Source organism: Mus caroli, unplaced genomic scaffold (genome assembly GCF_978045245.1).
Source record: "Mus caroli unplaced genomic scaffold, Mus_caroli_1 scaffold_2, whole genome shotgun sequence".
Classification (NCBI taxonomy): Eukaryota; Metazoa; Chordata; class Mammalia; order Rodentia; family Muridae; genus Mus; species Mus caroli.
The window spans coordinates 88,154,877-88,165,914 of NW_028227257.1; the positions used below are offsets into that span (position 1 = coordinate 88,154,877).

Consider the following 11,038-nt stretch of genomic DNA (forward strand, 5'->3'; position numbering starts at 1 on the left):
TGTTTCAGGCGATACCTGCCCAAACTGAAAGGCTTCCCCTCTCGATACATCTATGAGCCCTGGAATGCCCCCGAGTCAGTTCAGAAGGCTGCCAAGTGCATCATTGGTGTGGACTACCCACGGCCCATCGTCAATCATGCAGAGACTAGTCGGCTCAACATTGAGCGAATGAAGCAGATCTACCAACAGCTGTCGAGATACCGGGGACTCTGTAAGGATCCCCTACTCACCAGGGGAGGACGTAACCTGAAAGCTTTTTCAGGTGTTGGCTGCCCCCAGGCTGTAAAAGATGCTGCAGGCTGGGCCAGATTGGGCTGCCAAAGCGGCTGTGGGGTATTGGAAAAGGTGGAGGCTGTGTCCTGGTCTTGCCCTCCTTGGCTTCTTTGTTTCTCATGATCTGCAGCCCTCTTAATCTTGTGTGCATTCAATCCCCCAGGTTTGTTGGCATCTGTCCCTTCCTGTGTGGAAGACCTCAGTCACCCTGTGGCAGAGCCTGGTTCAAGCCAAGCTGGGAGCATCAGCAATACAGGTGACCAGTCAGTTACACCTGCCTCTGGCCTCCCTGGCCTGCTGTGGCCTGTGTCACCACCACATTAGTCATTTAGGGCTGAGGCCAAAATGAGCATGTAGCTGATGAAGCTTATATCCCACCTGGGACATACTGTAAGACCATCACATGAGAACATTAAGGATTTTGGAGGGAAGTAGCACTGAGTGGCTTGATGTGGGACTAGGAATAGGGCTTTTTTAGGGCCACGTTAGATAGGAGCAGCCCAAGGGCACCTCTTTAAGCACTGTTTAGCATCATCTTGATAAGAACCAGGAAAGGAAATATTGAGAAAGGCCCCTAAAGCAGGCACAAGCAGAGTCCACTCTAGGAGTAGAAGAATCCAGAGCCAGGGAGGAGGGAAGCAGAGCAGCTTTGGCACAAATCACCCTGCCTTCCTGCACTGATGGAGGTCAGCAGGGCGAAGCAAGGCCCCGCTGAGGTTTTAAAACCCCACTGCCTGCCACATAAACGGAAACAAATGGGAGATGAGGAATAAGGTGCTCAGGAGTCTGGGCAGGAGAAGCCACAGGGAAGAGCAAGGGTACTGGTCGGGTTCGGGATGCTCCACTACATGAAAATGCCCAGAACCCTGGGATTTCCTGGGACTGCAAAGGGAACCCTCACCTTCAGAGCAAGGACGGCAGGACAGCCAACCAGTCTCTAGCCTGGTGCCAGGGATCTGAGCACCAGAAGTTGGCCTTGCTGCCAGCAGGCCAGGCCATGCCCTCCTCATATAGTTCCAAGTGAGGTCACTGCTGCAAAGGAGGCCAGGGCAGGGCTTCTTGTCCCCACAGCAAGAGATTGTTATGGTAAGTAACTATGACCTGTTTCTGTGCCTCTCTACAGGCCCCAGAGCACTATCCAGTGGCCCAGCTTCCCCCAAACGCAAGCTGGAAGCAGCCGAGGAACCTCCTGGTGAAGAACTGAGCAAGCGGGCTAGAGTGACAGAGATGCCTACCCAAGAGCCAGCAAGCAAGGACTCCTGAGAGTGAGTTGTGGTTTAAAAAGCTGTTGCTTGCCAGCTGGAGGGCCAAACAGCAAACCAGATTAAAATGTGATCAGGGTAGGACTTCAGCTCAAATCCCTCCATCCTGGCTTGTTTTGCTACAGTTATGAATCATCATGTAAATAAATACCTGGTAGTCAGGAGATCTGATACACAGCCCCCAAAGGGTCAGGGCCCACAGGTTGAGAACCACTCCTCTAAACCTTTGCAGCCGTGAGGGGCGGCTGTCTTTGTTTATTTGTTTGAGACAGAGCCTCAGTGGGTAGTTGAGGATAGTTTTGGACTTAGAGCAATCCTCCTGCCATAGCCGTATCCTCCTAAGTGCTGGAATTTCAGATACAAGCCATCATGTCTACTTTACCTTCTAAAATTTAAAAAAAAAAAAATTTAAAGGAAGAGGGTTTATTTTTGAAGAGTGAAACTTAGAAGTTGATTTCTGGCGAGGGGTTTAGTTTCGTTCTGTTTGTTTACTTGACCTGTCCTAACTTGAGCAAACCCCGGCTATGACGCTGAGAAGCTGTGGGAGGCTGAGTTCTGTAGGCAGCCAAGTGAGGGTGATACTGAGCTTCAGATGGCAGGAAAGGGCTCAGCCCAGCCCCGGAAGCTGTCTCTGCCTCTGCTTACAGGGTCTCTTCTCACGGGCTCTGGACGTGCACATGCCAGTCCATCCTCATCTTTTCTACAAGGTTCCTGAATCATTAAAAAAAGGAAAGAAACAGAGGGAGAGTCAGTCTTCCTCCTCTCGGTTCCTCCTTCCCTAAGGCAGGAAAGGCTTTTAGGCCAGTCCTGGAGAAGTGTGGATTGCCGTCCTCTCAGGCTGTGGACAGTCTCTCCTGGCAGGCTGTTCTGACCATCTGCATCAGGAGATCGGAGGGTGCTTTTCACCATGGAGGGTTGGTACTTTTTCTGGTCCCGATCACTCGGCCTCCCTGAGGCTTCTGCAGTGTCTCGGGCTCGGTTTATGTCCTCATGGGGTGGCAGGCACTTGGTGCTTTGTCCTCTAGACATTGCCAGTGGGAGGACAAGGTTGTGCTGCCTTGTCCCTGGAAGAGCCTCCACCATAGATGCCGTGCTCTCCAGTGGTGAGCACAGAGCGTGCTGGCTGCTGAACTTGCTTGGTTAATTCCCTGATTTTGAGGCAAGATTAACAAACAGAAAGATTAGATGTATGAGTCAAGGGTGCTCAGTAAGCTGATGGCGCATAGTACAGCATGGGCGCGTTGCCAGCAGATGTAAAGGGACAGTGACATATAACGCATGCCGCACTAATGTGGGGTCCATCCACAGTGACTTAGGAAAGGCAGACTAACAGCCTACAGTTCCTAGAAAACTGCAGACTTGGCTTATGGGGAGAGCTGTTGATGGGCTGAGCGTGGAACAACTTTACACCACAGCAAAAGCAATTCAGAGTTTATATGATCTTGTACAAATTACATAATCTCCAGGATAGTTTCCTTCCTGAAATCAGGTCATTGTCCCCAAGATTAAGTGCAGATGCAGTCAAGAGACGTGGGGGTGCTGCCGTGGGCTCAGCATCTCTTAAGTCCCAGCTCCCAAAGGCTCTGAAACCCAAAACCATGTGAGTGTCAACAGGGAAATCTGTGCAGATCTCCTTAAGTTCAGAAAACCCTGGACACAATGGACACTCAGCCTGTGATTCCAAGCCCCGCTGCTTGGTTAAGACAGATAGGGACATTTCTCTTACCAACAGGGGGCTCAAAGATGAGGCTTGTGGGTTTTGGCTTGGTGGGCCCCAGATGGCTGCTGCAGCTGAGCCTTGGTGCCTCTGTAAGGTGGGCAGGACAGCAGGGCTGTGCTCCCCTACTCACTCAGTGTGCAATGCATGTTCCCAACTGCCATGACAGGCTCTAGGCTTGAAGTGTGCTGGGAACTACACTGCCAGTCCCTGCCCCACCTTCACTCTGGGTGATACTAGTCAGAGGAGACAGTGTAGGCCAAGGTATTTTAGTTTCAAGAGGCCATAAGTGTTATTTAAAAAAAAAATGCAGCCGGGCGGTGGTGACGCATGTCTTTAATCCCAGTCTGTGACCTCAGGGACAGCCTGGTCTACAGAGTTAGTTCCAGGACAGACAGGGCTACACAGAGAAACCCTGTTGCAAACAATAAAAAATAAGTTTTTAAATGCAGCTGCATAGGAGAGAAAGGCTGGGACAGAGAGGGTTTGCTGACTCAGGAGCTGTGCTTGAAGAGCCACTGACCTGGCCAGGTGGTTGTAGCACACGCCTTTTATCCCAGCACTTGGGAGGCAGTGGCAGACGGACAACAATAAGTTTGAGGCCAGCCTGGTCTACAAAGCAAGTTCCAGGACAGCTAAGGCTACACAGAGAAACCCTGTCTCAAAGAACCAAACCAACCAAACAAAAGAGAGTCACTGGCTTAGACTGTTGTCTGGTACAGACCAAGCCTGGGTGGGGTTAGCTAGGAAGTATAGATCATGGTAGACACCAGCAGTGTCACACAGTGTGTAGGCCTCACAGCCTGGGCCCAGCTCTGAAGTATTCCCTGCTGGGGTGATTATGATTGGGGTTCTTGCCTGTTGAGTCTGGTGCTCCCGGAAGACTGTTAGGCCAGGCAGTGAGGGCCCCTGCAGGGACTTCCTAGGAGAGAAGCTGCTTGTGGGGCAGGACGATCAAACCAGCATCTGGAAGCGACCAAGCACTGGATGGGGCCCTACAGAGAGCCAGGCGGGTGAGAGCCACATGAGAGGACCAATACTGACGTCAACCAGGTAGAGGAGTGCCTTTCCTGCACTGTGTCTGGATGATCATGTGTCACCTACTGAGCTCCCAGGGGCTGGTTTTCACAGCTTATGCCCTACATCTTCATGAGGTGGTTAAGCCAGGAAACGCTCTGAAGAGGGAGAGAGGGAGCAGGAGGCCAGGCGATGTGACAGGAGTAGAGTTCTTTCCAAGACAGACAGTGGGGGCACCATGTTCCTGGAAACCCCAAGAGAAAAAGAGTACAGTGTACAGGCTAGGGCATCAGGACCTTGGGACCTGCATCTGTTGCATTAGGCTTGCTAGAGAAACAGACCCTACAGAACGTTCATGTTTACAAAAGAATATATTAGATTGTCTTACTCAGAGGGAGAGTGAGTCCAACAGTGGCCATCTGCACAGTGGAGAGACTAAGAACCCAGGAACTTCACATTCTGCAAGGCTGGTGCTGAAGGATAGAGGGATTCCTGGAGAGCCTCTGTCTTCAACATGCATACGTCAGAGAAGCTGAGCTCTGATGTCAGTGAAGAATGGCAGTAGCAGCAGCAGCAGCGTAGATGCACTTAGCAGCAAGGAGCGCAGACAGTCAGGCAGAAGCAGTTCCACTCTTCTCTTGGAATCCATATCTGGGCTACTGCTAGAAGACACTACCCTGGGGAGGCTCCTATCCTCAGTTAGTCCTCCTAGGGCACGCTCTCACAGACCCACTCAGAGACAAGGCCCTAGGCTCCCAAATCCAATCAAGATGACAGCCAGGATTAACCCTCACATCTGTGAACTACTTTGTAGTGCTAGTCCGCTGCCCTATGCTGGGACACACATAACCGGGATGTCAAGGAGAAAATCAAGACTCTCGTGTGAAAAGTCTAACTGAGGGAAGCACTCAGGCAGGCCTTGCCTGTGCTTCACAGTGACTTTGATCACATGGCTCGTGGGCCACAAAGAGCAGAGCTGTGTGGATGGGAGACCTTCTGCCCATCCTCTATCCATTTTAGTCATGTGACTTGGGCTTGAGGCCGAGGTCTGAGTAATCATTCCCTGAGGTTAGTCTCTTAGCTCTGCTCTTCTGCACTGTGAGCCTGCTGTCTCATGAGCAGTCATTACAACTTAAATCAGTACTCCAGAAAAACACCTCGAGGTTTTATGCTTGCCTCAAACACACGCCAACTGAATGTTCTACATTTAGTTTTTACAATGTTCACTAAGCTAAAAAGGGAAAACAGTGAGCTCCCAGATAGCAGTCTTGTCAGCTGGTGCCCGTAACCCCCAGAGCTGCTGACACAGGGCTCCATTGGCATCCCGTTCTGCACTGGCTCTCTCGCTGGCCCAGTGAGCTTACCGCAGGGTGGCTCGTGTGCTTCATTTCCCTAGCACTGCACAGCAGTCTTTCAAGAGAAGCCCCTGCAGGAATAGAGGACCATGGCCAAGGAGCCCCTTCCCTCACTGTTCATGCTGTTAGTGCTAAGGTTTCCCTGCCTAGACCATGGCTTCCAGAGTCCCCATTGTCCTCTGACACTTGTTCAACTGGTACGTGACAGGTGTGTTGCTGACAACCTGTCCTGTGTGGAGATGGAGGCGGCCCAGCCCTCCCAGAGAGCTGCATTCTGGGCCGTGCTCCTGTCTGCAGAGCATCCAGGTGTAGCTCAGCTTACTCTCAGCTTCTGACTTAGAGCCATAAGAAAGGGGGCTGATGCTTTCCATAGGTGATAAGTGTTGGTGGAGACTGATGGGGACATGTTTAAACTGATCCCAGGAACACATGCACGTGTGTTGGAATAGCACATGAGAAGTTAGAATCCCAGCACTAGGAAACTAAGCAAGGAGGATCAGGAGTCCAAGGGCATCCCTAGTTACATAGCGAAGTCAAGGCCAACCTGGATTATATGAGATCCTGTCTATGAAGAGAAGAGAAGGGGCAAATATTTTTTCAAAATATATAATATGTTGCTATGTACAATTTCATGTGTCAGTTAAAATGAATTTAAATTTTAAAAAGATATGCCCATCTAAGGGAAAGGTATGGCTAGATCCTTTTTCAAGGGAAGATGGCTGAAGTGCTACTTGGTTTGAAGAACAAGGTCTTGGGAACTGCCCCCATGTGTCCACTTCTGCTGTGTGTTCTGTCCAGCTTCTAAACTCTAAAGAGTATCACACTCCTGGCGCAGCTGGCTTTAGCTTTAGCCTGAGGCCTTAATAGGATTGCATGGACTCTGAACAGCTATAGTCCTAGCACCTTGAGGTGGAAACAGGAAGATCAGGAGTCAGGCTCCCTCAACTGTGCAAGAGAACACCTGAAGTAGGATGGAATGTGCTAGAAGGCTAGAATATCTCCAAATCTGTCTGGCATTTGTTTTGTGTCAAAACAGGGTTTCTCTGTGTAGCCCTGGCTGCCCTGGAACTCACTCTGTAGATCAGGCTGTCGCTGAGCTCAGAGATCGATTGCCTCTTTCTCTTGAGTGCTGGGATTAAAGGCATGCGCCACCACCTCCTGTCCCATCCGTGTTCCCGTTTCTAACCCTTCCACTTTATTTTGCTTGAGTTTCTATCTATGCCACAATATTCACTTTCTTCCTTTTTACATCTTGTAAAAGTCTTGGCCGTGCAACGGTGGTGCACACCTTTAATCCCAGCACTTGAGAGGCAGAGGCAGAGGCAGAGGCAGAGGCAGAGGCAGAGGCAGAGGCAGATGGATTTCTGAGTTTGAGGCCAGCCTAGTCTACAGAGTGAGTTCCAGGACAGCCAGGGCTACACAGAGAAACCCTGTCTCAAAAAAACAAAACAAAACAACAACAAAACAAAAAAACAAACAAAGTCTTGGTAGGGAATAATATAAAAATTCCCTACTGGTCAAAAACAAAACAGAGGCTGGGGAGCCGCTCATGCAGTACTGGCTGCTTCTGCAAAGGTCCCAAGGTTTGATTCCCAGCACCCAGTGGCAGCCCAAACCATCTGTGACTCCCTGTGTTGAGAGCACCAGTACTCACATGGTGCACAGACTTGCATGCAGGTAAAACATACACATAATATTCATTCTTTTTAAGCCCACAGGTTTTGAATCCTAAAGGCCCGGGAATTCCTATCTTTCCTCTTTGTGTGGACACTTGTGTCAGTTCAGTTTCTCACTTATGAAAATGGAAGAGTAGCAAATTGTCTGGGCCTGTGAGGGTCTGTGAGGGCCACCATAGCAGAGCACCGTTCTAGTGTCTGGAATCCAAGATGATGGTCTCTGCACTCACAGAGGTTTTTCCCTCTGTTCTGTCCAGGTCAAAGTTCTTTATCCATTTTGTATTTGAGGTCAGCCCAGCCATCTCAGTTTTACCTAAAGAGAGTCACACCTTGAGGTACTGGGAGTCAAGACCTGAGGATCATGCCTGCCCTGCAGCCACTCCATCAGCCTGTTGTCACAGGCTTACCCTTTCTTCTGATGAGGCCACTTCTCTCTCTGCCCCAGACCTAAGATGTTCTAAATCCTTGTGTCCCTATTCCCCTTTCTGCCCCGCCCCCTAGCCCTGTGCCAGGTTCTGTGATTGGCGTGTGGAAGTTTGCCTTCCTGCTGGTTCTAAACGCAGTCATTGCCTTACTCTGCGGACTCACTAGAACCAGGCGGCTTCTCACACAGCTGCTCTCCCTGACCCTCCATCTCGAAGCAATAGCCGTGCTCTTGTCATTTCTGAACAAATGTTCCTCAAGGTGTCAAGTGATGGCGTGTAGCCCTGTCTTCTACTTCCTTATCCCTCAGTAGAAGGTATTTAGGGAGCACTTACCCTGGGTTCAGAGCTGCAATGTTCAGCTACCCTCATGGTTGCCCAGCAACCATCTGGCCCTGGGGACTGTGGCCTAAGCAGCATGTGCATTGGGCTGTCCCACTCTCTGTCTGGGAATCCCCAGGGAAGCAGCCAGAGGAACTGGTGCCTGGGCAACTGAGCAGCCTCCTGAGTGCCCCCTTTGCACATGTTTTTCTCTTTCAGCTGGAGAGCCATCGCTCCGTGAGCAAAGCCCGGGTGCCTGAGCTGCCATGGCCACAGAGTGCAATCTGCAGAGAAGCCAATCACCAACAGACGGAGCGAGCGAGTGTGTGCGTGTGCAGAGGAAGGTGTGGTGTGCCATTTGTGTGTGCATGCATCTGTTTACACTCTCATGATCCTGAATGTTGCCTGCGCTGGAGGAGTCCCTAGATCGTACCTTCTTACCAGGGCTGCTTCTTGACCTCCAGACACAAGACTAGAAGCCACAGCAGTGACTTTCAGCCCAAATCTGTCCCTGGGAGACCCTTCCTTGTCCCAATGAGGTGGTAGTACCCTAGCTCAAATTCTGGCCTCTGCCTCCCTGGACTCTTCTTCCTCCGTCCTCCTTTCAGACAAGGAGCTGGATGGCCACATTTTTCGACTCTCATCTGAAGCATGGAGTTTCAGAGGCAGCCAGAGTCCTGCTGACTTAGTTCCCACGTTCTGACACTAGAACCTGAGCAGGCTGGAGTACCCGTCCTGTCTTAAATAGCCTGGCCAGTCTTGTAAAACCCCATGCTACTAGCTGGCTTCCCTGATGTCTGAGACAACTGACTGGTGTGCTGTGCCCGTGCTGCTTATGTCAGCCTCAGAAAGCAAATCTGTCTGTGTAGAACCTTCTAGTAGTCAAGTGGGGAATAGACTCCCAGTCTTCTGTCCCTTCCCCAGCAGCTAAGGCCCAGTCTCCCGCCTTCTAGAAGCCGTGGACAGGCCAGGGTCTGAGCCGGTGGAAGAAATCCGCGTCCCTTGGCTGAAGGCCCCTGGTTCCTCTGGCCATGCTCCCGACACGACTTGCTCCAGCAAGTCCTGCTGCTGCCCAGCCAGGCAAGCGGGACAGTATGCTCTGCAGGCTTCCGGGGCCCGCCCTGGACTAATCGGCACCCGCATCGCAGTGTCAGTCCAGGACTGAGCTTCAGGGGACGAGTCTGAGACTGAGAGCGGAGCACTGCCTGGGGCAGTTGGTGAAAGGTCAGAGATCACACCAACCTCTTCTCAGAGCAGCAGTGGAAGGCTTGGCCTAGAGAAGTCAAGCCTCGCTTTCCAGGGGAGCCAACTCTCTCGCCCACTGCTGGGTCTTATGGAAAAAGAAGTTATGAAAAGAAGGATCTGGGGGCACCTGAGCAAGTCTTCCTTCTACCCCGTGGCCTGCACTTGAGCCACAGTGTATGTGTGGGGAGAAAGAGAAAGAGTGTATATGTGTGTGAGAGAGAGTGTGTATGTGTGAGAGCATGTGTGTGTGTGTGAGAGAGCATGTGTGTGTGTGTGTGTGCTGTTTGGATTTTTGTTCTCACATGTAACATTAAGCTGGCCTCTGGGCCTTTTCCTCTCTACCTCCCCTGTGACCTTTCCTAGCCTCAGAGTTGTTAATGCCCTTGGCCCTGGCCTTTATCATGTCAGACCAGAAGCCTGGGGTCAGGCTCCCCTCTCCAGCTGTCTAGTACATCTGACAGGCTTCTTTTTGAGATGGCCTCAGGTTTTCTCAGCAGAGAGCTGCCTTTAGTCCAACTGTTTGTGTCCATCATTCTGATTAGAAGCATCCTGCGATCGATCAGGTGAAGAAACAGGGCACCTGTGATGTCCATGTTTAGAGCTCTGGGGTGTGACCTCCCTGCTCCTCAGCCCAGGCCAAGAGAAGGAGCCAAACCGCCTTGCTGGCGGGAAGGGAGAGTGGGCCTGGAGAACCAGTCTCAGGAGCAAAGGCTAATTCTGCGTCCAGGATTTAGTTCGCAACATCTTCAGCTGTGGGGACAATGGCCTTCTCTGCTTTTTTGATGATGGTTCTCTCCAAAAGGTACAAGTTGGCAAGATCATCTGTCCCCCCACCTCCTTGACAAGCTGGCCCATTCCCGGGCTAGCCTTCCAATGCAAGGAGCAGTCTATTCCCACAGCTGAGATAGAGTGGCCTGGAGCCTTGGAGTGACTTCATGCCTCTTTTTGCCTAGCCTGATTGGCCCTGAGGACTGTCACAGAACAGTGCCCCATGCCCTGCTCCTGGGACCTAGCATGGGGAAGAGATGGTTGCAGGCAAGAAGCACTTTACAGAGTTCCCGATCGCTGGGAAGGTTGTGTTTCTCCCACTGTTTGTGAATATTTACCTGTTTTATAAATGTCTGATCCTGTCTGAGTAAAACTGTGTTGTGTAATCTATCTTGTGGGGTCTGGGACCTGGGCTCCTGAGGCTGAACCTAGGTAAAGCTTTAAGCCGGGCCGTGTTGGGCCTGTTGGAGTGAGGAGTCTTATTCTCCCTTGGATAGAGGAGACTGTAAACTAGTGTGGTATGCTAGCAACGAAAGTCAGCCCAAACCACACAGGGTACCAAGATCAGTTCCTGGGTGCCACCTCTCAGTAGCACTGGGTAGCCTGCTGAGATCCAGAGTACTGCGTCCATTCTTTATAATGTGCTAAGAAGGTGTGTGTGCCCTCTAGACACAGCTAAGGAAGCTACTGCCAAGCCTGAGGCCTGGATGCTGGCCCTGTCTTGTACCATCTGGCCAGAATGCCGTGCACATGGGTGTTCCTGGTGCGAGAGGGGCTCATACAAAGCCAAAGGAAATCACAGTCTGCTCTATAAACAGAAGGAGAGCTTTACTCTAGGGCACATCTCATTCCTGGCTCTGCCTCCAAGCTTCTGCTGGCCTACTTTCTACTAAGACTGGCCTCCCTCTCTGGGCTTCTCATGTAGCTTTGGTGTGGCTGGAGAAGCTGAGATACCTTTGTTCTTGAGCAGAGGTTCTATGAG

The 11,038-nt window shown here is 51.2% G+C and overlaps 1 protein-coding gene across 1 annotated transcript in view; it reads left to right on the forward strand.

Moving 5' to 3' along the window:
* Cry2 (cryptochrome circadian regulator 2) overlaps positions 1 to 10,429 on the forward strand; it is a 31,892-nt gene extending 21,463 nt beyond the window's left edge. The window contains exons 9-12 of the mRNA XM_021185424.3: positions 9 to 211; positions 437 to 529; positions 1,397 to 1,538; positions 8,263 to 10,429. Of these exons, the coding sequence (XP_021041083.2) occupies positions 9 to 211; positions 437 to 529; positions 1,397 to 1,536 (436 nt within the window). The 3' untranslated portion in view covers positions 1,537 to 1,538; positions 8,263 to 10,429. The remainder of the gene's footprint in view (positions 1 to 8; positions 212 to 436; positions 530 to 1,396; positions 1,539 to 8,262) is intronic.
* The last annotated feature ends 609 nt before the right edge of the window (positions 10,430 to 11,038 follow it).